Raw genomic sequence first — 27,943 nt, 5'->3', positions numbered from 1 at the left:
ACAAATGGTGTCAGAAGTGGCATCATTTCGGATATAACAGAGCACTGAAATTGTTTTATTATATTTGTATGCTTTTTGTGTGTTTCAGATGCGTTTGACAAAGCACCAAGGTTGGGTAGATACCTAATATTACTTATTTTTTGTATTTAATATTTTTGTTGCATTTCGTGAAAGAAAATACGGTTTGTGGTAATTACGTGGTTTGTATAAAATTGCACTTTAAGGTTGGTCACCACCAAACTTTTGAAATGACTTCTATGAAAGAACTGGTAGAACTGGGGAAACAGTTTGGTTATGAGGGGGAGTCCCTTAGAAATTTCGTTCGTGAAGAACAAGCCCGGGAGAGGGACCAAAGATTAAAGGAGAGGGAAATAGAAAGGGAAAAAAGGGAAACCCAGAGGGAAATGATAGAGTTAGAGAAGGGTAAGATTGAACTAGAGAAACAGGCTGAGAGGGAAAGGATAGAATGGGAAAGGGAAGCAGAGAGGGAGAAGTTAGAAGGGGAAGATAGAAATCGGCAGAAGGAATATCTAAGAAATTCTGAGCTATTGCAAGCTAAAAAAGAGGGGGAACATGATGTTAAACTGAGAGGTCCAAAACTGCCCCCATTTGAAGACGATAAAGATAATATGGATAGTTATCTAAATAGGTTCGAGAGGTATGCTACGGTACAAAAATGGAAGAAAGACGATTGGCCGCTCCATCTTAGCGCGGTATTGAAAGGTAAAGCGTTAGACGTGTATTCGCGTTTATCCACGGCCGATTCGCTCAATTACCCCGTGTTGAAAGAGGCACTTCTCAAGAAATATGAACTAACCGAGCAAGGGTTTCGCAAGAAGTTTAAGTATAGTAAACCAGAGAGAGGCGAAACATTCACCCAGTTCGTCAGTAGGACTTGCAATTATTTGCAGCGATGGGTGGAATGTGGTAAAGTCGTCAAGACATTTGAGGGTCTTGTCGATTTCTTGCTTCGTGACCAATTGTTAACAACTTGTGGCAAGGAGTTATATTTATTCTTGAAGGAAAGATCCTTCACAAATGTACATGAAATGGCCACACAGGCGGATTTGTTCGCCGAAGCTCGGGGAGGTTCGCAGAATGTCATCACGCGAGATGTCAAAGGTGGGAATCAGGTCAACGACAGAAAACCCAGGGAACCTGAAAAATCTGGTAGGAGTAACCAGGGGAAGCGGAGTGACATGCAATGTTTCATTTGCAAGGAAGTGGGTCATATCTCCCACTATTGTCCTAAACAGAAGGGACCAGTCCAGAAAGTAGCGGTAGCCATTAGAGGCAGAAGATCGGTAAATGGAAAACTTAATGTTTCCCAGCAAGTTAAGCGGAAAGTGGTGCGTGAACCGGTGGTGCGTTCAGAGACCAGTCGCGATGTGATCCAATCAATCGGCACGTGTATTTTTCCAGAGGCACGGGTGCCGACCGCAAACGGCACTGTTAACGGACAAGAAGTCACCGTTCTACGAGACACGGGATGCACTACTGTAGTCGTGAAACGGAGCTTAGTCCGCGATAATCAATTGCTTGGGTTTAAATCACCTTGCATGTTGCTTGACCAGACAATCGACCACGTTCCAGTTGCAAGGATAATGATAGATACACCTTTTTTGACCGGGACTGTGGAAGCTTTATGCGTAGCCAACCCGATCTATGAACTGACGATTGGCAACGTACCGGGTTCTAGACTTCCAACCATAGCAGATTTCCGATTCCCTATCATCCAGGCAGTGCAAACTAGGGCTCAGGTAAAGGAGGAAAATAAACCTTTGCGTAAGTTAAAAGTACCGGAAGCTATTACTGATATATCCCGCGAAGAATTCCAAAATGAGCAAAAACGTGACGCGTCTTTACGTGCAACCTCTGAGAAGGCATTAACGGGTACCGTGAGAAAGTGTAAGAACGAGGGTTCCTCTAAATTCCTTGTTCGAAAGGGTTAAATGTACAGGGAATACTCTACATCGGATAGGAAGTTCTTGCAATTAGTGGTTCCCCAGAAATTTAGGGCACATGTATTAAAGGTCGCGCACGAGTCGAGTATGGCAGGTTATTTAGGCGTAAAGAAAACAACGGATAGGGTATTAAGAGAATTTTATTGGCCTGGCGTCAATAGCGACATAGCGCGGTTCTGTCGCTCGTGCGACGTTTGCCAGAAGACGATCTCTAAGGGCAGGGTAACTAGAGTACCGTTAGGTCAGATGCCCTTGATAGATACTCCGTTCAAACGAGTAGCCATCGACATTGTAGGACCAATATTTCCGCATACAGATCGGAAAAACCGGTACATCTTGACACTGGTAGATTACGCTACCAGATATCCAGAAGCCATAGCTTTGCCATCAATTGAAACCGAACGTGTAGCCGAAGCGCTCGTAGACATGTTCAGCAGGGTCGGAGTGCCCGAAGAGGTTATTACGGATTGTGGAGCGCAATTCACCTCAGATCTTATGGCAGAAATTAGTAGGTTGTTGTCCCTTAAACAGTTACGCACAACACCTTACCATCCTATGTGCAATGGATTGGTCGAGAAATTCAACGGCACATTGAAGCAAATGTTGCGGAGAATGTGTGCGGAAAGACCGAAGGATTGGGATAGATATATGAACGCCCTTCTGTTCGCATATCGTGAGGTTCCTCAGGAAAGCTTGGGTTTCTCCCCGTTTGAACTATTGTACGGTAGGACAGTTCGTGGTCCTATGCGCATACTTCGTGAACTGTGGACAGACGAGGTCGCGGACGAAGAAGTTAAGACCACATACCATTACGTAGTTGATTTGCGCGAAAGATTAGAAAGTACTTGTCAAATGGCGCAAGACGAACTCGCGAAATCTAGTCGTAGGTACGCCAAGTACTACAACCGAGGAACTCGGAGTAAAAAATTTGACGTAGGCGATCAAGTGTTGGTGCTTCTCCCAACGAATAACAACAAGCTGCTAGTCCAATGGAAAGGGCCATATGAAGTCAGACAGGTGAAAGGCGAAATGGATTATATCATTGATATGGAGGGGAAGTCCAAGACATTTCATGCCAATATGCTTAAACTCTACGTAGCGAGACCTGGACAAACGATTGATAAAGGGATTTTGAATGTAGTATGCGTTGCGGTGATAGAGGATAGGTCTGGTGACGAAGCGGAATTCGTCTCCAACACAGAAATACCCCTTGAATACCCCATGGACGTTGGTAAGGAAAGTATTGACCAGATAAATGTATGCCCTGAGTTATCGGAGGGTCAACGTACACAGATTATGGAGGTTTTGTCCAAATATCCAGATGTGTTCACGGACAGACCAGGCTGTACGGGTCTAATTCGACACGAGATCAAATTGAATACCACTGAGCCTATCAGGATTAAAGGATATTCGATACCCTTTAATGCACGGGAGACAATCAGCGAAGAAGTGATGAAAATGTTAGACCAGGGAGTGATCGAACCTTCAAACTCCCCATACTCGTCCCCCGTGGTGTTAGTCAGAAAGAAAGACGGGACCAACCGGTTTTGCATCGACTTTCGGCAATTAAACAAGATCACCGTATTTGATGCAGAACCAATGCCAGATATGGAAAGTGTATTTTCAAAATTGGCAGGTCATAAATACATTTCCAAATTAGATCTAAGCAAGGGATATTGGCAGATACCCATCGCCGATAATGTCCGCGAGTTGACGGCATTCGCGACTCCCAAAGGACTGTTTCAATTTAAAGTTATGCCTTTCGGTTTAGTCAACGCCGGTGCGTCGTGCGTTCGTCTCATGCGCAAATTATTAAACGGAACGGAAAACGTCGACAGCTTCGTAGACGACATCTTTGTTTACACGCATACATGGGATGAACATGTTAAGGTATTACGGGATCTGTTCGATAGACTTCACATTGCAAACCTTTCAGTTAGGCCTACTAAGTGTAGCATAGGGTATTCCAGTCTGGAATGTTTGGGACATCTGGTAAGTGGACTAGGCCAGTTGCAACCTCATCCAGATAAAATAGGAGCAATCAGGGATGCCCCTAGACCAGAGACAAAAAAACAAGTAAGGTCTTTCCTAGGTCTAATCGGGTTCTACAGGAAATTCGTCCCCAACTTTTCGGCTATTGCCAGCCCATTAACGGATTTGACTAGGAAGGGGCAACCGAATAAAGTTTCATGGGGTGTATGCCAGGAAAAAGCGTTTAACACTCTAAAACACAAACTGGTAAGTGCACCAATTTTAAAGTTGCCGGAAATAGATAAACCTTTTGTACTGAGGACTGATGCGTCCGATACGGGTCTTGGGGCTGTTTTGCTACAGGAGCAAGGGGGGATGAAATTGCCCATTGCTTATGCAAGTAGGAAATTGTTCCCTAGAGAGGAAAAGTACTCCGTGATTGAAAAGGAGTGCCTAGGTTTAGTATGGGGAATAGGGAAATTCCATACATATCTTTTTGGGAGGGAGTTTACCTTGCAAACGGACCATCAGCCGCTTTTATATTTGAATAAAGCAAAGGTCACCAATGCAAGATTGATGCGTTGGGCGTTGTCTTTGCAACCATACAGTTTTCGAATCGAGGCAATTCGAGGGTCAGAAAATGTGGGAGCTGATTTTTTAAGTAGGGTGTAATTAGCAAATCATTTCGTTCGGTCTGAAAATTGGAAGTTTTAATAATGATTCATTGTTCACATTCCGTGATTGTTCTAAAAGTGATACCACTTTTTTTTTAGGGGGGAGGTATTGTCACGGAATGGTGTAAATGTTGTTAATTAAATACATGTACTCGGGTTTCGTTTCTTTTTCTCTGTACAACGATACCCGAGGGTGATTATAATATGGTCTATGTATTTCGAAATCGTGAGTACGATTCGTCCTGTGCCACACGTGCAAGGTGCCTTTGATAAAGAATAACGAAAATTCTAAAGGTATAAATACGTTACTACATGTAAAGGACCTTGACAATACTAATGGTTTTGTCAGCAAGCGGCCTGCTTAAAGGATTCGCACAACTCCAGCTGTAGGGTGAGTTTTTGATGGTAGGAATATCCGGGGTGTCCGGTGTTGTCAGAGGGTAGAAACGTCCGTGTGTCCGGTGCGTTTAAGGTGCCGGAGCGTCTAATGTCTAGCGTCCGGAATGTCAAGAGTGACTAAGGTGACCCAGCTGTAGAGCCGTCAAAGGACCAGGGGGACCGGAGGGTCTAATATTTCAAGTGTCCGGAGGGTCTAATGTTTCAAGTGATCATAGTATTCCGAGGGTCCGGAGTCTATATTGGTTGTGAAATTGATTCGGAGGAGCTGTGGAGCGGATATGGTGCACGGGTGACGGAGTGCATCTCCACACATGTATTTTTAGCTGTATGCTAATTTTGGGTTAGTAAGACCCAGTGTATTATTCAGGACTGGAAGGATAGATTGTATATCCGTTCTTGTTTAGTGACATAATTTCGCTACTTGAGCGAATACATTTTTTTTACTATGTGTAAACGCTTACATTGTTTACTATTTGAGTGAACTATATTCATCTTTCCATTATTGAATCATTTGTGAAATCATTTATCCTGTGTTTTAGGGTTACTGACCTAAATTTATTTGTACATTTTTTCCATCTTTGAAACTGTGCGTTTTTTGTTAAATAGATCCAATATTTGGATTATAAATACGCACACATCTTCATCATCCACTACTCATATAAATCGCCACATTAAACCATATATCTGTGTCGTCAAAACGTGTTCTGTTGTTAATCCGAAATATCCCACCCGGTTATCTTGTTACAAATGGTGTCAGAAGTGGCATCATTTCGGATATAACAGAGCACTGAAATTGTTTTATTATATTTGTATGCTTTTTGTGTGTTTCAGATGCGTTTGACAAAGCACCAAGGTTGGGTAGATACCTAATATTACTTATTTTTTGTATTTAATATTTTTGTTGCATTTCGTGAAAGAAAATACGGTTTGTGGTAATTACGTGGTTTGTATAAAATTGCACTTTAAGGTTGGTCACCACCAAACTTTTGAAATGACTTCTATGAAAGAACTGGTAGAACTGGGGAAACAGTTTGGTTATGAGGGGGAGTCCCTTAGAAATTTCGTTCGTGAAGAACAAGCCCGGGAGAGGGACCAAAGATTAAAGGAGAGGGAAATAGAAAGGGAAAAAAGGGAAACCCAGAGGGAAATGATAGAGTTAGAGAAGGGTAAGATTGAACTAGAGAAACAGGCTGAGAGGGAAAGGATAGAATGGGAAAGGGAAGCAGAGAGGGAGAAGTTAGAAGGGGAAGATAGAAATCGGCAGAAGGAATATCTAAGAAATTCTGAGCTATTGCAAGCTAAAAAAGAGGGGGAACATGATGTTAAACTGAGAGGTCCAAAACTGCCCCCATTTGAAGACGATAAAGATAATATGGATAGTTATCTAAATAGGTTCGAGAGGTATGCTACGGTACAAAAATGGAAGAAAGACGATTGGCCGCTCCATCTTAGCGCGGTATTGAAAGGTAAAGCGTTAGACGTGTATTCGCGTTTATCCACGGCCGATTCGCTCAATTACCCCGTGTTGAAAGAGGCACTTCTCAAGAAATATGAACTAACCGAGCAAGGGTTTCGCAAGAAGTTTAAGTATAGTAAACCAGAGAGAGGCGAAACATTCACCCAGTTCGTCAGTAGGACTTGCAATTATTTGCAGCGATGGGTGGAATGTGGTAAAGTCGTCAAGACATTTGAGGGTCTTGTCGATTTCTTGCTTCGTGACCAATTGTTAACAACTTGTGGCAAGGAGTTATATTTATTCTTGAAGGAAAGATCCTTCACAAATGTACATGAAATGGCCACACAGGCGGATTTGTTCGCCGAAGCTCGGGGAGGTTCGCAGAATGTCATCACGCGAGATGTCAAAGGTGGGAATCAGGTCAACGACAGAAAACCCAGGGAACCTGAAAAATCTGGTAGGAGTAACCAGGGGAAGCGGAGTGACATGCAATGTTTCATTTGCAAGGAAGTGGGTCATATCTCCCACTATTGTCCTAAACAGAAGGGACCAGTCCAGAAAGTAGCGGTAGCCATTAGAGGCAGAAGATCGGTAAATGGAAAACTTAATGTTTCCCAGCAAGTTAAGCGGAAAGTGGTGCGTGAACCGGTGGTGCGTTCAGAGACCAGTCGCGATGTGATCCAATCAATCGGCACGTGTATTTTTCCAGAGGCACGGGTGCCGACCGCAAACGGCACTGTTAACGGACAAGAAGTCACCGTTCTACGAGACACGGGATGCACTACTGTAGTCGTGAAACGGAGCTTAGTCCGCGATAATCAATTGCTTGGGTTTAAATCACCTTGCATGTTGCTTGACCAGACAATCGACCACGTTCCAGTTGCAAGGATAATGATAGATACACCTTTTTTGACCGGGACTGTGGAAGCTTTATGCGTAGCCAACCCGATCTATGAACTGACGATTGGCAACGTACCGGGTTCTAGACTTCCAACCATAGCAGATTTCCGATTCCCTATCATCCAGGCAGTGCAAACTAGGGCTCAGGTAAAGGAGGAAAATAAACCTTTGCGTAAGTTAAAAGTACCGGAAGCTATTACTGATATATCCCGCGAAGAATTCCAAAATGAGCAAAAACGTGACGCGTCTTTACGTGCAACCTCTGAGAAGGCATTAACGGGTACCGTGAGAAAGTGTAAGAACGAGGGTTCCTCTAAATTCCTTGTTCGAAAGGGTTAAATGTACAGGGAATACTCTACATCGGATAGGAAGTTCTTGCAATTAGTGGTTCCCCAGAAATTTAGGGCACATGTATTAAAGGTCGCGCACGAGTCGAGTATGGCAGGTTATTTAGGCGTAAAGAAAACAACGGATAGGGTATTAAGAGAATTTTATTGGCCTGGCGTCAATAGCGACATAGCGCGGTTCTGTCGCTCGTGCGACGTTTGCCAGAAGACGATCTCTAAGGGCAGGGTAACTAGAGTACCGTTAGGTCAGATGCCCTTGATAGATACTCCGTTCAAACGAGTAGCCATCGACATTGTAGGACCAATATTTCCGCATACAGATCGGAAAAACCGGTACATCTTGACACTGGTAGATTACGCTACCAGATATCCAGAAGCCATAGCTTTGCCATCAATTGAAACCGAACGTGTAGCCGAAGCGCTCGTAGACATGTTCAGCAGGGTCGGAGTGCCCGAAGAGGTTCTTACGGATTGTGGAGCGCAATTCACCTCAGATCTTATGGCAGAAATTAGTAGGTTGTTGTCCCTTAAACAGTTACGCACAACACCTTACCATCCTATGTGCAATGGATTGGTCGAGAAATTCAACGGCACATTGAAGCAAATGTTGCGGAGAATGTGTGCGGAAAGACCGAAGGATTGGGATAGATATATGAACGCCCTTCTGTTCGCATATCGTGAGGTTCCTCAGGAAAGCTTGGGTTTCTCCCCGTTTGAACTATTGTACGGTAGGACAGTTCGTGGTCCTATGCGCATACTTCGTGAACTGTGGACAGACGAGGTCGCGGACGAAGAAGTTAAGACCACATACCATTACGTAGTTGATTTGCGCGAAAGATTAGAAAGTACTTGTCAAATGGCGCAAGACGAACTCGCGAAATCTAGTCGTAGGTACGCCAAGTACTACAACCGAGGAACTCGGAGTAAAAAATTTGACGTAGGCGATCAAGTGTTGGTGCTTCTCCCAACGAATAACAACAAGCTGCTAGTCCAATGGAAAGGGCCATATGAAGTCAGACAGGTGAAAGGCGAAATGGATTATATCATTGATATGGAGGGGAAGTCCAAGACATTTCATGCCAATATGCTTAAACTCTACGTAGCGAGACCTGGACAAACGATTGATAAAGGGATTTTGAATGTAGTATGCGTTGCGGTGATAGAGGATAGGTCTGGTGACGAAGCGGAATTCGTCTCCAACACAGAAATACCCCTTGAATACCCCATGGACGTTGGTAAGGAAAGTATTGACCAGATAAATGTATGCCCTGAGTTATCGGAGGGTCAACGTACACAGATTATGGAGGTTTTGTCCAAATATCCAGATGTGTTCACGGACAGACCAGGCTGTACGGGTCTAATTCGACACGAGATCAAATTGAATACCACTGAGCCTATCAGGATTAAAGGATATTCGATACCCTTTAATGCACGGGAGACAATCAGCGAAGAAGTGATGAAAATGTTAGACCAGGGAGTGATCGAACCTTCAAACTCCCCATACTCGTCCCCCGTGGTGTTAGTCAGAAAGAAAGACGGGACCAACCGGTTTTGCATCGACTTTCGGCAATTAAACAAGATCACCGTATTTGATGCAGAACCAATGCCAGATATGGAAAGTGTATTTTCAAAATTGGCAGGTCATAAATACATTTCCAAATTAGATCTAAGCAAGGGATATTGGCAGATACCCATCGCCGATAATGTCCGCGAGTTGACGGCATTCGCGACTCCCAAAGGACTGTTTCAATTTAAAGTTATGCCTTTCGGTTTAGTCAACGCCGGTGCGTCGTGCGTTCGTCTCATGCGCAAATTATTAAACGGAACGGAAAACGTCGACAGCTTCGTAGACGACATCTTTGTTTACACGCATACATGGGATGAACATGTTAAGGTATTACGGGATCTGTTCGATAGACTTCACATTGCAAACCTTTCAGTTAGGCCTACTAAGTGTAGCATAGGGTATTCCAGTCTGGAATGTTTGGGACATCTGGTAAGTGGACTAGGCCAGTTGCAACCTCATCCAGATAAAATAGGAGCAATCAGGGATGCCCCTAGACCAGAGACAAAAAAACAAGTAAGGTCTTTCCTAGGTCTAATCGGGTTCTACAGGAAATTCGTCCCCAACTTTTCGGCTATTGCCAGCCCATTAACGGATTTGACTAGGAAGGGGCAACCGAATAAAGTTTCATGGGGTGTATGCCAGGAAAAAGCGTTTAACACTCTAAAACACAAACTGGTAAGTGCACCAATTTTAAAGTTGCCGGAAATAGATAAACCTTTTGTACTGAGGACTGATGCGTCCGATACGGGTCTTGGGGCTGTTTTGCTACAGGAGCAAGGGGGGATGAAATTGCCCATTGCTTATGCAAGTAGGAAATTGCTCCCTAGAGAGGAAAAGTACTCCGTGATTGAAAAGGAGTGCCTAGGTTTAGTATGGGGAATAGGGAAATTCCATACATATCTTTTTGGGAGGGAGTTTACCTTGCAAACGGACCATCAGCCGCTTTTATATTTGAATAAAGCAAAGGTCACCAATGCAAGATTGATGCGTTGGGCGTTGTCTTTGCAACCATACAGTTTTCGAATCGAGGCAATTCGAGGGTCAGAAAATGTGGGAGCTGATTTTTTAAGTAGGGTGTAATTAGCAAATCATTTCGTTCGGTCTGAAAATTGGAAGTTTTAATAATGATTCATTGTTCACATTCCGTGATTGTTCTAAAAGTGATACCACTTTTTTTTTAGGGGGGAGGTATTGTCACGGAATGGTGTAAATGTTGTTAATTAAATACATGTACTCGGGTTTCGTTTCTTTTTCTCTGTACAACGATACCCGAGGGTGATTATAATATGGTCTATGTATTTCGAAATCGTGAGTACGATTCGTCCTGTGCCACACGTGCAAGGTGCCTTTGATAAAGAATAACGAAAATTCTAAAGGTATAAATACGTTACTACATGTAAAGGACCTTGACAATACTAATGGTTTTGTCAGCAAGCGGCCTGCTTAAAGGATTCGCACAACTCCAGCTGTAGGGTGAGTTTTTGATGGTAGGAATATCCGGGGTGTCCGGTGTTGTCAGAGGGTAGAAACGTCCGTGTGTCCGGTGCGTTTAAGGTGCCGGAGCGTCTAATGTCTAGCGTCCGGAATGTCAAGAGTGACTAAGGTGACCCAGCTGTAGAGCCGTCAAAGGACCAGGGGGACCGGAGGGTCTAATATTTCAAGTGTCCGGAGGGTCTAATGTTTCAAGTGATCATAGTATTCCGAGGGTCCGGAGTCTATATTGGTTGTGAAATTGATTCGGAGGAGCTGTGGAGCGGATATGGTGCACGGGTGACGGAGTGCATCTCCACACATGTATTTTTAGCTGTATGCTAATTTTGGGTTAGTAAGACCCAGTGTATTATTCAGGACTGGAAGGATAGATTGTATATCCGTTCTTGTTTAGTGACATAATTTCGCTACTTGAGCGAATACATTTTTTTTACTATGTGTAAACGCTTACATTGTTTACTATTTGAGTGAACTATATTCATCTTTCCATTATTGAATCATTTGTGAAATCATTTATCCTGTGTTTTAGGGTTACTGACCTAAATTTATTTGTACATTTTTTCCATCTTTGAAACTGTGCGTTTTTTGTTAAATAGATCCAATATTTGGATTATAAATACGCACACATCTTCATCATCCACTACTCATATAAATCGCCACATTAAACCATATATCTGTGTCGTCAAAACGTGTTCTGTTGTTAATCCGAAATATCCCACCCGGTTATCTTGTTACAAATGGTGTCAGAAGTGGCATCATTTCGGATATAACAGAGCACTGAAATTGTTTTATTATATTTGTATGCTTTTTGTGTGTTTCAGATGCGTTTGACAAAGCACCAAGGTTGGGTAGATACCTAATATTACTTATTTTTTGTATTTAATATTTTTGTTGCATTTCGTGAAAGAAAATACGGTTTGTGGTAATTACGTGGTTTGTATAAAATTGCACTTTAAGGTTGGTCACCACCAAACTTTTGAAATGACTTCTATGAAAGAACTGGTAGAACTGGGGAAACAGTTTGGTTATGAGGGGGAGTCCCTTAGAAATTTCGTTCGTGAAGAACAAGCCCGGGAGAGGGACCAAAGATTAAAGGAGAGGGAAATAGAAAGGGAAAAAAGGGAAACCCAGAGGGAAATGATAGAATTAGAGAAGGGTAAGATTGAACTAGAGAAACAGGCTGAGAGGGAAAGGATAGAATGGGAAAGGGAAGCAGAGAGGGAGAAGTTAGAAGGGGAAGATAGAAATCGGCAGAAGGAATATCTAAGAAATTCTGAGCTATTGCAAGCTAAAAAAGAGGGGGAACATGATGTTAAACTGAGAGGTCCAAAACTGCCCCCATTTGAAGACGATAAAGATAATATGGATAGTTATCTAAATAGGTTCGAGAGGTATGCTACGGTACAAAAATGGAAGAAAGACGATTGGCCGCTCCATCTTAGCGCGTTATTGAAAGGTAAAGCGTTAGACGTGTATTCGCGTTTATCCACGGCCGATTCGCTCAATTACCCCGTGTTGAAAGAGGCACTTCTCAAGAAATATGAACTAACCGAGCAAGGGTTTCGCAAGAAGTTTAAGTATAGTAAACCAGAGAGAGGCGAAACATTCACCCAGTTCGTCAGTAGGACTTGCAATTATTTGCAGCGATGGGTGGAATGTGGTAAAGTCGTCAAGACATTTGAGGGTCTTGTCGATTTCTTGCTTCGTGACCAATTGTTAACAACTTGTGGCAAGGAGTTATATTTATTCTTGAAGGAAAGATCCTTCACAAATGTACATGAAATGGCCACACAGGCGGATTTGTTCGCCGAAGCTCGGGGAGGTTCGCAGAATGTCATCACGCGAGATGTCAAAGGTGGGAATCAGGTCAACGACAGAAAACCCAGGGAACCTGAAAAATCTGGTAGGAGTAACCAGGGGAAGCGGAGTGACATGCAATGTTTCATTTGCAAGGAAGTGGGTCATATCTCCCACTATTGTCCTAAACAGAAGGGACCAGTCCAGAAAGTAGCGGTAGCCATTAGAGGCAGAAGATCGGTAAATGGGAAACTTAATGTTTCCCAGCAAGTTAAGCGGAAAGTGGTGCGTGAACCGGTGGTGCGTTCAGAGACCAGTCGCGATGTGATCCAATCAATCGGCACGTGTATTTTTCCAGAGGCACGGGTGCCGACCGCAAACGGCACTGTTAACGGACAAGAAGTCACCGTTCTACGAGACACGGGATGCACTACTGTAGTCGTGAAACGGAGCTTAGTCCGCGATAATCAATTGCTTGGGTTTAAATCACCTTGCATGTTGCTTGACCAGACAATCGACCACGTTCCAGTTGCAAGGATAATGATAGATACACCTTTTTTGACCGGGACTGTGGAAGCTTTATGCGTAGCCAACCCGATCTATGAACTGACGATTGGCAACGTACCGGGTTCTAGACTTCCAACCATAGCAGATTTCCGATTCCCTATCATCCAGGCAGTGCAAACTAGGGCTCAGGTAAAGGAGGAAAATAAACCTTTGCGTAAGTTAAAAGTACCGGAAGCTATTACTGATATATCCCGCGAAGAATTCCAAAATGAGCAAAAACGTGACGCGTCTTTAAATGCAACCTCTGAGAAGGCATTAACGGGTACCGTGAGAAAGTGTAAGAACGGGGGTTCCTCTAAATTCCTTGTTCGAAAGGGTTAAATGTACAGGGAATACTCTACATCGGATAGGAAGTTCTTGCAATTAGTGGTTCCCCAGAAATTTAGGGCACATGTATTAAAGGTCGCGCACGAGTCGAGTATGGCAGGTCATTTAGGCGTAAAGAAAACAACGGATAGGGTATTAAGAGAATTTTATTGGCCTGGCGTCAATAGCGACATAGCGCGGTTCTGTCGCTCGTGCGACGTTTGCCAGAAGACGATCTCTAAGGGCAGGGTAACTAGAGTACCGTTAGGTCAGATGCCCTTGATAGATACTCCGTTCAAACGAGTAGCCATCGACATTGTAGGACCAATATTTCCGCATACAGATCGGAAAAACCGGTACATCTTGACACTGGTAGATTACGCTACCAGATATCCAGAAGCCATAGCTTTGCCATCAATTGAAACCGAACGTGTAGCCGAAGCGCTCGTAGACATGTTCAGCAGGGTCGGAGTGCCCGAAGAGGTTATTACGGATTGTGGAGCGCAATTCACCTCAGATCTTATGGCAGAAATTAGTAGGTTGTTGTCCCTTAAACAGTTACGCACAACACCTTACCATCCTATGTGCAATGGATTGGTCGAGAAATTCAACGGCACATTGAAGCAAATGTTGCGGAGAATGTGTGCGGAAAGACCGAAGGATTGGGATAGATATATGAACGCCCTTCTGTTCGCATATCGTGAGGTTCCTCAGGAAAGCTTGGGTTTCTCCCCGTTTGAACTATTGTACGGTAGGACAGTTCGTGGTCCTATGCGCATACTTCGTGAACTGTGGACAGACGAGGTCGCGGACGAAGAAGTTAAGACCACATACCATTACGTAGTTGATTTGCGCGAAAGATTAGAAAGTACTTGTCAAATGGCGCAAGACGAACTCGCGAAATCTAGTCGTAGGTACGCCAAGTACTACAACCGAGGAACTCGGAGTAAAAAATTTGACGTAGGCGATCAAGTGTTGGTGCTTCTCCCAACGAATAACAACAAGCTGCTAGTCCAATGGAAAGGGCCATATGAAGTCAGACAGGTGAAAGGCGAAATGGATTATATCATTGATATGGAGGGGAAGTCCAAGACATTTCATGCCAATATGCTTAAACTCTACGTAGCGAGACCTGGACAAACGATTGATAAAGGGATTTTGAATGTAGTATGCGTTGCGGTGATAGAGGATAGGTCTGGTGACGAAGCGGAATTCGTCTCCAACACAGAAATACCCCTTGAATACCCCATGGACGTTGGTAAGGAAAGTATTGACCAGATAAATGTATGCCCTGAGTTATCGGAGGGTCAACGTACACAGATTATGGAGGTTTTGTCCAAATATCCAGATGTGTTCACGGACAGACCAGGCTGTACGGGTCTAATTCGACACGAGATCAAATTGAATACCACTGAGCCTATCAGGATTAAAGGATATTCGATACCCTTTAATGCACGGGAGACAATCAGCGAAGAAGTGATGAAAATGTTAGACCAGGGAGTGATCGAACCTTCAAACTCCCCATACTCGTCCCCCGTGGTGTTAGTCAGAAAGAAAGACGGGACCAACCGGTTTTGCATCGACTTTCGGCAATTAAACAAGATCACCGTATTTGATGCAGAACCAATGCCAGATATGGAAAGTGTATTTTCAAAATTGGCAGGTCATAAATACATTTCCAAATTAGATCTAAGCAAGGGATATTGGCAGATACCCATCGCCGATAATGTCCGCGAGTTGACGGCATTCGCGACTCCCAAAGGACTGTTTCAATTTAAAGTTATGCCTTTCGGTTTAGTCAACGCCGGTGCGTCGTGCGTTCGTCTCATGCGCAAATTATTAAACGGAACGGAAAACGTCGACAGCTTCGTAGACGACATCTTTGTTTACACGCATACATGGGATGAACATGTTAAGGTATTACGGGATCTGTTCGATAGACTTCACATTGCAAACCTTTCAGTTAGGCCTACTAAGTGTAGCATAGGGTATTCCAGTCTGGAATGTTTGGGACATCTGGTAAGTGGACTAGGCCAGTTGCAACCTCATCCAGATAAAATAGGAGCAATCAGGGATGCCCCTAGACCAGAGACAAAAAAACAAGTAAGGTCTTTCCTAGGTCTAATCGGGTTCTACAGGAAATTCGTCCCCAACTTTTCGGCTATTGCCAGCCCATTAACGGATTTGACTAGGAAGGGGCAACCGAATAAAGTTTCATGGGGTGTATGCCAGGAAAAAGCGTTTAACACTCTAAAACACAAACTGGTAAGTGCACCAATTTTAAAGTTGCCGGAAATAGATAAACCTTTTGTACTGAGGACTGATGCGTCCGATACGGGTCTTGGGGCTGTTTTGCTACAGGAGCAAGGGGGGATGAAATTGCCCATTGCTTATGCAAGTAGGAAATTGCTCCCTAGAGAGGAAAAGTACTCCGTGATTGAAAAGGAGTGCCTAGGTTTAGTATGGGGAATAGGGAAATTCCATACATATCTTTTTGGGAGGGAGTTTACCTTGCAAACGGACCATCAGCCGCTTTTATATTTGAATAAAGCAAAGGTCACCAATGCAAGATTGATGCGTTGGGCGTTGTCTTTGCAACCATACAGTTTTCGAATCGAGGCAATTCGAGGGTCAGAAAATGTGGGAGCTGATTTTTTAAGTAGGGTGTAATTAGCAAATCATTTCGTTCGGTCTGAAAATTGGAAGTTTTAATAATGATTCGTTGTTCACATTCCGTGATTGTTCTAAAAGTGATACCACTTTTTTTTTAGGGGGGAGGTATTGTCACGGAATGGTGTAAATGTTGTTAATTAAATACATGTACTCGGGTTTCGTTTCTTTTTCTCTGTACAACGATACCCGAGGGTGATTATAATATGGTCTATGTATTTCGAAATCGTGAGTACGATTCGTCCTGTGCCACACGTGCAAGGTGCCTTTGATAAAGAATAACGAAAATTCTAAAGGTATAAATACGTTACTACATGTAAAGGACCTTGACAATACTAATGGTTTTGTCAGCAAGCGGCCTGCTTAAAGGATTCGCACAACTCCAGCTGTAGGGTGAGTTTTTGATGGTAGGAATATCCGGGGTGTCCGGTGTTGTCAGAGGGTAGAAACGTCCGTGTGTCCGGTGCGTTTAAGGTGCCGGAGCGTCTAATGTCTAGCGTCCGGAATGTCAAGAGTGACTAAGGTGACCCAGCTGTAGAGCCGTCAAAGGACCAGGGGGACCGGAGGGTCTAATATTTCAAGTGTCCGGAGGGTCTAATGTTTCAAGTGATCATAGTATTCCGAGGGTCCGGAGTCTATATTGGTTGTGAAATTGATTCGGAGGAGCTGTGGAGCGGATATGGTGCACGGGTGACGGAGTGCATCTCCACACATGTATTTTTAGCTGTATGCTAATTTTGGGTTAGTAAGACCCAGTGTATTATTCAGGACTGGAAGGATAGATTGTATATCCGTTCTTGTTTAGTGACATAATTTCGCTACTTGAGCGAATACATTTTTTTTACTATGTGTAAACGCTTACATTGTTTACTATTTGAGTGAACTATATTCATCTTTCCATTATTGAATCATTTGTGAAATCATTTATCCTGTGTTTTAGGGTTACTGACCTAAATTTATTTGTACATTTTTTCCATCTTTGAAACTGTGCGTTTTTTGTTAAATAGATCCAATATTTGGATTATAAATACGCACACATCTTCATCATCCACTACTCATATAAATCGCCACATTAAACCATATATCTGTGTCGTCAAAACGTGTTCTGTTGTTAATCCGAAATATCCCACCCGGTTATCTTGTTACAAATGGTGTCAGAAGTGGCATCATTTCGGATATAACAGAGCACTGAAATTGTTTTATTATATTTGTATGCTTTTTGTGTGTTTCAGATGCGTTTGACAAAGCACCAAGGTTGGGTAGATACCTAATATTACTTATTTTTTGTATTTAATATTTTTGTTGCATTTCGTGAAAGAAAATACGGTTTGTGGTAATTACGTGGTTTGTATAAAATTGCACTTTAAGGTTGGTCACCACCAAACTTTTGAAATGACTTCTATGAAAGAACTGGTAGAACTGGGGAAACAGTTTGGTTATGAGGGGGAGTCCCTTAGAAATTTCGTTCGTGAAGAACAAGCCCGGGAGAGGGACCAAAGATTAAAGGAGAGGGAAATAGAAAGGGAAAAAAGGGAAACCCAGAGGGAAATGATAGAATTAGAGAAGGGTAAGATTGAACTAGAGAAACAGGCTGAGAGGGAAAGGATAGAATGGGAAAGGGAAGCAGAGAGGGAGAAGTTAGAAGGGGAAGATAGAAATCGGCAGAAGGAATATCTAAGAAATTCTGAGCTATTGCAAGCTAAAAAAGAGGGGGAACATGATGTTAAACTGAGAGGTCCAAAACTGCCCCCATTTGAAGACGATAAAGATAATATGGATAGTTATCTAAATAGGTTCGAGAGGTATGCTACGGTACAAAAATGGAAGAAAGACGATTGGCCGCTCCATCTTAGCGCGTTATTGAAAGGTAAAGCGTTAGACGTGTATTCGCGTTTATCCACGGCCGATTCGCTCAATTACCCCGTGTTGAAAGAGGCACTTCTCAAGAAATATGAACTAACCGAGCAAGGGTTTCGCAAGAAGTTTAAGTATAGTAAACCAGAGAGAGGCGAAACATTCACCCAGTTCGTCAGTAGGACTTGCAATTATTTGCAGCGATGGGTGGAATGTGGTAAAGTCGTCAAGACATTTGAGGGTCTTGTCGATTTCTTGCTTCGTGACCAATTGTTAACAACTTGTGGCAAGGAGTTATATTTATTCTTGAAGGAAAGATCCTTCACAAATGTACATGAAATGGCCACACAGGCGGATTTGTTCGCCGAAGCTCGGGGAGGTTCGCAGAATGTCATCACGCGAGATGTCAAAGGTGGGAATCAGGTCAACGACAGAAAACCCAGGGAACCTGAAAAATCTGGTAGGAGTAACCAGGGGAAGCGGAGTGACATGCAATGTTTCATTTGCAAGGAAGTGGGTCATATCTCCCACTATTGTCCTAAACAGAAGGGACCAGTCCAGAAAGTAGCGGTAGCCATTAGAGGCAGAAGATCGGTAAATGGGAAACTTAATGTTTCCCAGCAAGTTAAGCGGAAAGTGGTGCGTGAACCGGTGGTGCGTTCAGAGACCAGTCGCGATGTGATCCAATCAATCGGCACGTGTATTTTTCCAGAGGCACGGGTGCCGACCGCAAACGGCACTGTTAACGGACAAGAAGTCACCGTTCTACGAGACACGGGATGCACTACTGTAGTCGTGAAACGGAGCTTAGTCCGCGATAATCAATTGCTTGGGTTTAAATCACCTTGCATGTTGCTTGACCAGACAATCGACCACGTTCCAGTTGCAAGGATAATGATAGATACACCTTTTTTGACCGGGACTGTGGAAGCTTTATGCGTAGCCAACCCGATCTATGAACTGACGATTGGCAACGTACCGGGTTCTAGACTTCCAACCATAGCAGATTTCCGATTCCCTATCATCCAGGCAGTGCAAACTAGGGCTCAGGTAAAGGAGGAAAATAAACCTTTGCGTAAGTTAAAAGTACCGGAAGCTATTACTGATATATCCCGCGAAGAATTCCAAAATGAGCAAAAACGTGACGCGTCTTTACGTGCAACCTCTGAGAAGGCATTAACGGGTACCGTGAGAAAGTGTAAGAACGGGGGTTCCTCTAAATTCCTTGTTCGAAAGGGTTAAATGTACAGGGAATACTCTACATCGGATAGGAAGTTCTTGCAATTAGTGGTTCCCCAGAAATTTAGGGCACATGTATTAAAGGTCGCGCACGAGTCGAGTATGGCAGGTCATTTAGGCGTAAAGAAAACAACGGATAGGGTATTAAGAGAATTTTATTGGCCTGGCGTCAATAGCGACATAGCGCGGTTCTGTCGCTCGTGCGACGTTTGCCAGAAGACGATCTCTAAGGGCAGGGTAACTAGAGTACCGTTAGGTCAGATGCCCTTGATAGATACTCCGTTCAAACGAGTAGCCATCGACATTGTAGGACCAATATTTCCGCATACAGATCGGAAAAACCGGTACATCTTGACACTGGTAGATTACGCTACCAGATATCCAGAAGCCATAGCTTTGCCATCAATTGAAACCGAACGTGTAGCCGAAGCGCTCGTAGACATGTTCAGCAGGGTCGGAGTGCCCGAAGAGGTTCTTACGGATTGTGGAGCGCAATTCACCTCAGATCTTATGGCAGAAATTAGTAGGTTGTTGTCCCTTAAACAGTTACGCACAACACCTTACCATCCTATGTGCAATGGATTGGTCGAGAAATTCAACGGCACATTGAAGCAAATGTTGCGGAGAATGTGTGCGGAAAGACCGAAGGATTGGGATAGATATATGAACGCCCTTCTGTTCGCATATCGTGAGGTTCCTCAGGAAAGCTTGGGTTTCTCCCCGTTTGAACTATTGTACGGTAGGACAGTTCGTGGTCCTATGCGCATACTTCGTGAACTGTGGACAGACGAGGTCGCGGACGAAGAAGTTAAGACCACATACCATTACGTAGTTGATTTGCGCGAAAGATTAGAAAGTACTTGTCAAATGGCGCAAGACGAACTCGCGAAATCTAGTCGTAGGTACGCCAAGTACTACAACCGAGGAACTCGGAGTAAAAAATTTGACGTAGGCGATCAAGTGTTGGTGCTTCTCCCAACGAATAACAACAAGCTGCTAGTCCAATGGAAAGGGCCATATGAAGTCAGACAGGTGAAAGGCGAAATGGATTATATCATTGATATGGAGGGGAAGTCCAAGACATTTCATGCCAATATGCTTAAACTCTACGTAGCGAGACCTGGACAAACGATTGATAAAGGGATTTTGAATGTAGTATGCGTTGCGGTGATAGAGGATAGGTCTGGTGACGAAGCGGAATTCGTCTCCAGCACAGAAATACCCCTTGAATACCCCATGGACGTTGGTAAGGAAAGTATTGACCAGATAAATGTATGCCCTGAGTTATCGGAGGGTCAACGTACACAGATTATGGAGGTTTTGTCCAAATATCCAGATGTGTTCACGGACAGACCAGGCTGTACGGGTCTAATTCGACACGAGATCAAATTGAATACCACTGAGCCTATCAGGATTAAAGGATATTCGATACCCTTTAATGCACGGGAGACAATCAGCGAAGAAGTGATGAAAATGTTAGACCAGGGAGTGATCGAACCTTCAAACTCCCCATACTCGTCCCCCGTGGTGTTAGTCAGAAAGAAAGACGGGACCAACCGGTTTTGCATCGACTTTCGGCAATTAAACAAGATCACCGTATTTGATGCAGAACCAATGCCAGATATGGAAAGTGTATTTTCAAAATTGGCAGGTCATAAATACATTTCCAAATTAGATCTAAGCAAGGGATATTGGCAGATACCCATCGCCGATAATGTCCGCGAGTTGACGGCATTCGCGACTCCCAAAGGACTGTTTCAATTTAAAGTTATGCCTTTCGGTTTAGTCAACGCCGGTGCGTCGTGCGTTCGTCTCATGCGCAAATTATTAAACGGAACGGAAAACGTCGACAGCTTCGTAGACGACATCTTTGTTTACACGCATACATGGGATGAACATGTTAAGGTATTACGGGATCTGTTCGATAGACTTCACATTGCAAACCTTTCAGTTAGGCCTACTAAGTGTAGCATAGGGTATTCCAGTCTGGAATGTTTGGGACATCTGGTAAGTGGACTAGGCCAGTTGCAACCTCATCCAGATAAAATAGGAGCAATCAGGGATGCCCCTAGACCAGAGACAAAAAAACAAGTAAGGTCTTTCCTAGGTCTAATCGGGTTCTACAGGAAATTCGTCCCCAACTTTTCGGCTATTGCCAGCCCATTAACGGATTTGACTAGGAAGGGGCAACCGAATAAAGTTTCATGGGGTGTATGCCAGGAAAAAGCGTTTAACACTCTAAAACACAAACTGGTAAGTGCACCAATTTTAAAGTTGCCGGAAATAGATAAACCTTTTGTACTGAGGACTGATGCGTCCGATACGGGTCTTGGGGCTGTTTTGCTACAGGAGCAAGGGGGGATGAAATTGCCCATTGCTTATGCAAGTAGGAAATTGCTCCCTAGAGAGGAAAAGTACTCCGTGATTGAAAAGGAGTGCCTAGGTTTAGTATGGGGAATAGGGAAATTCAATACATATCTTTTTGGGAGGGAGTTTACCTTGCAAACGGACCATCAGCCGCTTTTATATTTGAATAAAGCAAAGGTCACCAATGCAAGATTGATGCGTTGGGCGTTGTCTTTGCAACCATACAGTTTTCGAATCGAGGCAATTCGAGGGTCAGAAAATGTGGGAGCTGATTTTTTAAGTAGGGTGTAATTAGCAAATCATTTCGTTCGGTCTGAAAATTGGAAGTTTTAATAATGATTCATTGTTCACATTCCGTGATTGTTCTAAAAGTGATACCACTTTTTTTTTAGGGGGGAGGTATTGTCACGGAATGGTGTAAATGTTGTTAATTAAATACATGTACTCGGGTTTCGTTTCTTTTTCTCTGTACAACGATACCCGAGGGTGATTATAATATGGTCTATGTATTTCGAAATCGTGAGTACGATTCGTCCTGTGCCACACGTGCAAGGTGCCTTTGATAAAGAATAACGAAAATTCTAAAGGTATAAATACGTTACTACATGTAAAGGACCTTGACAATACTAATGGTTTTGTCAGCAAGCGGCCTGCTTAAAGGATTCGCACAACTCCAGCTGTAGGGTGAGTTTTTGATGGTAGGAATATCCGGGGTGTCCGGTGTTGTCAGAGGGTAGAAACGTCCGTGTGTCCGGTGCGTTTAAGGTGCCGGAGCGTCTAATGTCTAGCGTCCGGAATGTCAAGAGTGACTAAGGTGACCCAGCTGTAGAGCCGTCAAAGGACCAGGGGGACCGGAGGGTCTAATATTTCAAGTGTCCGGAGGGTCTAATGTTTCAAGTGATCATAGTATTCCGAGGGTCCGGAGTCTATATTGGTTGTGAAATTGATTCGGAGGTGCTGTGGAGCGGATATGGTGCACGGGTGACGGAGTGCATCTCCACACATGTATTTTTAGCTGTATGCTAATTTTGGGTTAGTAAGACCCAGTGTATTATTCAGGACTGGAAGGATAGATTGTATATCCGTTCTTGTTTAGTGACATAATTTCGCTACTTGAGCGAATACATTTTTTTTACTATGTGTAAACGCTTACATTGTTTACTATTTGAGTGAACTATATTCATCTTTCCATTATTGAATCATTTGTGAAATCATTTATCCTGTGTTTTAGGGTTACTGACCTAAATTTATTTGTACATTTTTTCCATCTTTGAAACTGCGTTTTTTGTTAAATAGATCCAATATTTGGATTATAAATACGCACACATCTTCATCATCCACTACTCATATAAATCGCCACATTAAACCATATATCTGTGTCGTCAAAACGTGTTCTGTTGTTAATCCGAAATATCCCACCCGGTTATCTTGTTACAAAAACTCCAGATAGCAAGAAACAACTTTCAAAGAACTCAAAAAGAAATTGGATCCCATCATACATATCCATACTTCCTATACCCAGCTAATCCTAACAAACAATTAACAAATCTTAACATATTAAAATATCTTGAAACAACAGGGCTCAATAATAGGATTTAACAAAAAAAAAAAAAAAAAAAATAGTCAGGTAACCAGTTAAGACCGGCAATTTTAACTCGTGTAAGTTACCCGAGTAATTCTGGAAAGAAAACAGTCTTACCCTAATAAAATTTAAAAACATAATGAAAAAATTACCCCCCCCCCCCCATCAAATCCAAATTAACCGTTAGGTAACACAGTTAAGACGGGCGACTTTGACCTGTCTAAGTGACCTGAGTAGTTCAGCAAAGAAACCCGCCTCTCCTTTCTTCTCTTACCTACTTACTCTGAACTAACAGTTAAAAGACAGCACAGAATACACTACGTTACTCTTTTGATAATAGTATGAGTAATTCAGAATTCAAAATTACCTTCGGACACTAACCTGGATCCAGCGGATGCCTGCTGCAGACAGACAACATCCTTCCCCCTCACCTTTCCTCCCTTGCCTCGGAAGAACACAAATTTCAACGTGCAATGCGCACATACAAATGTTCGAATATAACACTTCATAAGAGAGAGCAGGTACCATTCCCACTCATACAATCAAGTAAAACAGAAATATTATACATAAATGCGTGTTAGGTCATTCCCACTTGTGTCAGCCTTCCATTCAGCTAGCATGAAACACCATGTTTCGCTAGCTGACGGCTAAATTAACAGCACTTCTTAAGGGCATAAAGTCTGAGGGATGAGGCACAGTTTCCTTCCCTCAATAGCAATTATCATCCTGCGGTACAGGAATAAACCCGAGGCACATGCACATCTGTGCGCAAGCCTCTATAATCAAATTAACTAACTGCCTGGCTTAGTCGTCGACTAACGAAGCAGCAAGAAGCACGAGATTGATTAATACAGTCAGCGATGGAAGCCATTTTCCCTATAAAAGCCTTGAACGCTATAAGGTGGTTAAGCCTCAATGTCGCCACAGGATGGAGCCTTCGTGCTCAAACGAAACGTACCACACGTTTGCTGATGTGGGAAGAAGATAGCAGATACAATTGGAAAGGTGTCATTAAGAAATTGGAGAAATTCACATTTAAGAATTTTCATTAGGTCTGATTTAAAGTATTAATGCACATTTTGTGCATTTGGAATTAATTAAGATAGGACAATTTAATACTTAAATTCGAGACTAATTGCGATTGTGGCTAACACAGAATTGGTAATAGGGAATAGCCATTATATAACTAACTGGGTTGAATTTGGCAATATTAATTTTGGCGTTTCAGGTACTTTCCGGCGACGTTTGGACCTCTCTTCCGAGTCCATCTCCTCCCTTCCTAATCGGACATTTAAAGACGAGTGTGTGGGCCAATTCCCACTCGTCTATAATCAGGTGCCCCGATGAGGGTGTACGCACGGAACTGGGACGACGTCATAAGACCAGTGCCCAATCCTGTGAAACGTCTTATCATGTAGTTACACCTTCCAACACAGACATTTATCTTGAGTGCTTGTTGGGTCCAATTCTGCTCTAAAAAGCCTTACATACAGGTCGATAGGGACTTATTGTCCCACGACCTGTCAGCTAATCAATCAGCACTCAAATGAGTGCATTACTGCACCATTACTCCCCCCCCCCTCGAAAAAATCAATTATTCCCAAACGGGAAATTAACCAGTCGTACATGCCTGTAAGGGCGAACACGAATTTAATTAAAACTACCGACCGATCAGTATGGCTTGACGCTAAGCGTGGCCAGGCTATGCTAAGAAAAATATTGACCCTAAACGTGCCCAAGAGGGGTGTCTGTAATGTCTTTAATGTATTTTATCATTGACCCTAAACCTGCCCAGGGTCATTTAAAAAGTGTTGACTAAGTACAGTACCCACGACCTTTTTGACAGGGTTTTCCATTGACCCTAAACAGCCCCACTATACTACTTACATCATAACGCATGAACGAATTTTCTGCCTGAACATAGTGCTTATTGCTAATCGAGTGTAGCTTCATAATTACGAGATTCGTTCACGGTGTTCGCCATTTTTATTGCCGAATAATAATTATATTTTTGGTGAATGGGAGGGTGATGATGTACGATGGCTGTCATCAATTCTGCAACTACAGAAAATTATAACTTTTAATGGGATGGGAATAGTGGCTATTTACCATCTTTTCTGCTACTGTAGGTAGATATACATATTATCAACACGGAATGCGAAGTATATTTACACATGACAATCACATGGTTAAATATGTTAGCACATGTTGCCCAGTCAAAGTTTGCCTTATGATGATCGCGACCGCTGTATAATTTGCTTTAAAGGTTCGTCTAAATAGTGTTATTATTCTATTTCTTTTTGAATCACGTGCTTTGCATCTTGGCTAAATTCTGACCCATCATTTGATCTCTCTCAGCAATGTACATATCACTTAGTAAAACGAATAGGCTTCATAATGTGGTTGGTTGTGGTATAACCAAATACCACGTATAGAACGTAATAAATTATTACCTTTGGAAAAATAAATATTTGAATGCGAGGTGCAGTCTGTTTTGCGGAAAACAAATTTATGAGATCTAAAAAGGTTATTTTGGTATTGCTTTTACGCGCAATAAATCACGGCATTGAGACGGAATTGAGCAATTGCACTAATTATCGTGTTGTATGCAGACTAAGCAGAATGCAACGAGCGTTACATTTTAGATGTTAACTGGGCCTCGCGTACACTGCTTGTGGTAAACATCACAATGCTACTGAAAGGGGGCAATCATATTGGTCTTCTTGCTGTCAGCAAAATCCCACGAGTGACAGTCACCTTATATGCATACTCGTTTTCACTTACTACATGCAATACGTGATTTTTGATTATACAACACTTACCCAGGCTATGAAGCCGATTCGAGTCACAATACCATTTAAGATATGTATCCAACAGTATTTGTATCATTTATGCGGCATACGTTGTTGTTGTTGTTGTAGGGTTTAACGCCATTTTTTGCACAAAATAGGCTATACATAGCGTCCAGTATAAACGGTGGTGGAAGAACCCGGGAAAACCCCGGAAAGAACCACCGACCCACGATTAGCTACTTGCAAGTCTTATCACATGCCCACGCTGGCCTAGCCTGAGATTCGAACCCACTCAGACAGGGGTTAGATGGCAATGATCCATAACGGTGAGCGCAGCATAATTGGTCAACCAGATATATACTTTAGTTAAAATTTGGATTTATTACGCAATTCTAAATTTCTCGGTGATATACAGAATTCAAACAATTTGATTTTGTCTTTGTTATACGGGAACTTATCTGCACTCGGCTACCAGTCTGCGCGTATTTAGCAGTTGCAACGATCTATAAAATGCATATATTTATCGATTGACACAGTGATAGTAATATAGATAGACTGATATGTAAAAGCGATTGGCATGAACAGTTATCAGAGAGAGAGAGAGAGAGAGAGAGAGAGACAGAGAGAGAGACAGAGAGAGAGAGACAGACAGACAGACAGAGAGTAGGGTTGTTCAACCAGCAAAATATATTACCAAATCCTTTAGGACACAATGTCAGAGGAAGTCCATCTGCTCTCCGAAACGAAATCACAACCGTAAAGAGCACAAACATAATTACTGGATACGCCATGTTCACACAATACCTGTCCACAACTTTATGCTCGACACGTAATAATAGACCATCGTTTATAATCACTGAAATTATATAAGGTTGGCATGCACTCTCATGGAAGGTGCACGACTAAAAAAACTTTTGAAAGTACTCTATCATTGATTAGTTGGTATTTCCGGACATAGCATGACATGAATGACTATATAGTGCCTATTCAATAGAAGTAACGTGCTCTAATTAGTGACACACCTCCAGATCTGATTCGGACTTGCCCTAGTAAAATTTGAACATGCAGCCTTTGCATTCTAGTCACGCTACACTACCACTGAGCCACAGCGGTTGCCATTGGTAGAGGCATCAGTGTTCGTCGATGACGTGAGACAGTGACTCAATGAATCATGCTCTCGCATAATCTGAGTTTTTGTACATGTACACTAACGCATCTGAGAAAATTGTAAAAGTGGCAAAATCTATGGATGGTTCAGATTTTGAAGAGGACTATTCGAATCAAATACTTGTTTACCATATTTTAACAAATCCTGTCTTTTGTTGGAGTTATGAATCTGATTGTATCAAACTGACTTTTAATATAGGTGTCAATAAGTTTCGTCCATTAGACCTTTTCGTCTTGTCTTTGGCTGCAAGTCCCGGAAGAATTACTCTTTAATTCATTTGGCGCTTTTTAGAAAGGGTAAAGACTTTCATTCGGTGTACGATATATTCAAGAGACAGTAGGTCGCGTATATTTATTGAGAACTGTCTACAAGTTTTTCTCACTAGAGTTTACTATTCCCTGAGACTGAGGTGACAAGTAAAACGATGCATAGATATGTACAATTATTTCAGTCTAACGCTAAGACAGCTACCGATTTGATTCTCGCGTACATCTTTCGTTTTAATGACAGTATGACACAGGATTTTGTGCATGAAATACTTGTTTTTCAGTTATGAGACATGATGCGTCAATATCGCGATGTTCACTCGCGGAATTCACCTTTTTATTGCCTTATTATATATTTTTTTTATACTTTTAGTTGGTGTCTAGTGGCTACCTGTCATCAGTTCTGTACGTACATCTTATCAACATACTACCAGATGTACCTTTTGATGACTTGATTATCCTTAGTGAATAATAAATTCTATACAAATTCCTTTATTAAAATTTTTTCCTGTATTTTTCTACTTTCAATTTAATCAGGATGAGATTTGAAACCAACAAAAGAAGGT

The 27,943-nt window shown here is 42.6% G+C and overlaps 1 protein-coding gene across 1 annotated transcript in view; it reads right to left on the bottom strand.

Annotated features, from left to right (window-relative positions):
- The window catches only part of LOC149801298 (uncharacterized), a 46,691-nt gene extending 19,721 nt beyond the window's left edge, over positions 1-26,970 (bottom strand). Inside the window, 1 exon segment of the mRNA XM_089955350.1 lies at positions 26,638-26,970. Within this exon segment, the coding sequence (XP_089811476.1) occupies positions 26,638-26,734 (97 nt within the window). The 5' untranslated portion in view covers positions 26,735-26,970.
- Between the last annotated feature and the right edge of the window lie 973 nt (positions 26,971-27,943).

Source organism: Sinohyriopsis cumingii, chromosome 4 (assembly GCF_028554795.1).
Source record: "Sinohyriopsis cumingii isolate HCF-2022 chromosome 4, ASM2855479v2, whole genome shotgun sequence".
NCBI lineage: Eukaryota > Metazoa > Mollusca > Bivalvia > Unionida > Unionidae > Sinohyriopsis > Sinohyriopsis cumingii.
The sequence above is the reverse complement of the archived record's forward strand: the minus strand, read 5'-3'. Positions and strand labels throughout refer to the sequence as shown.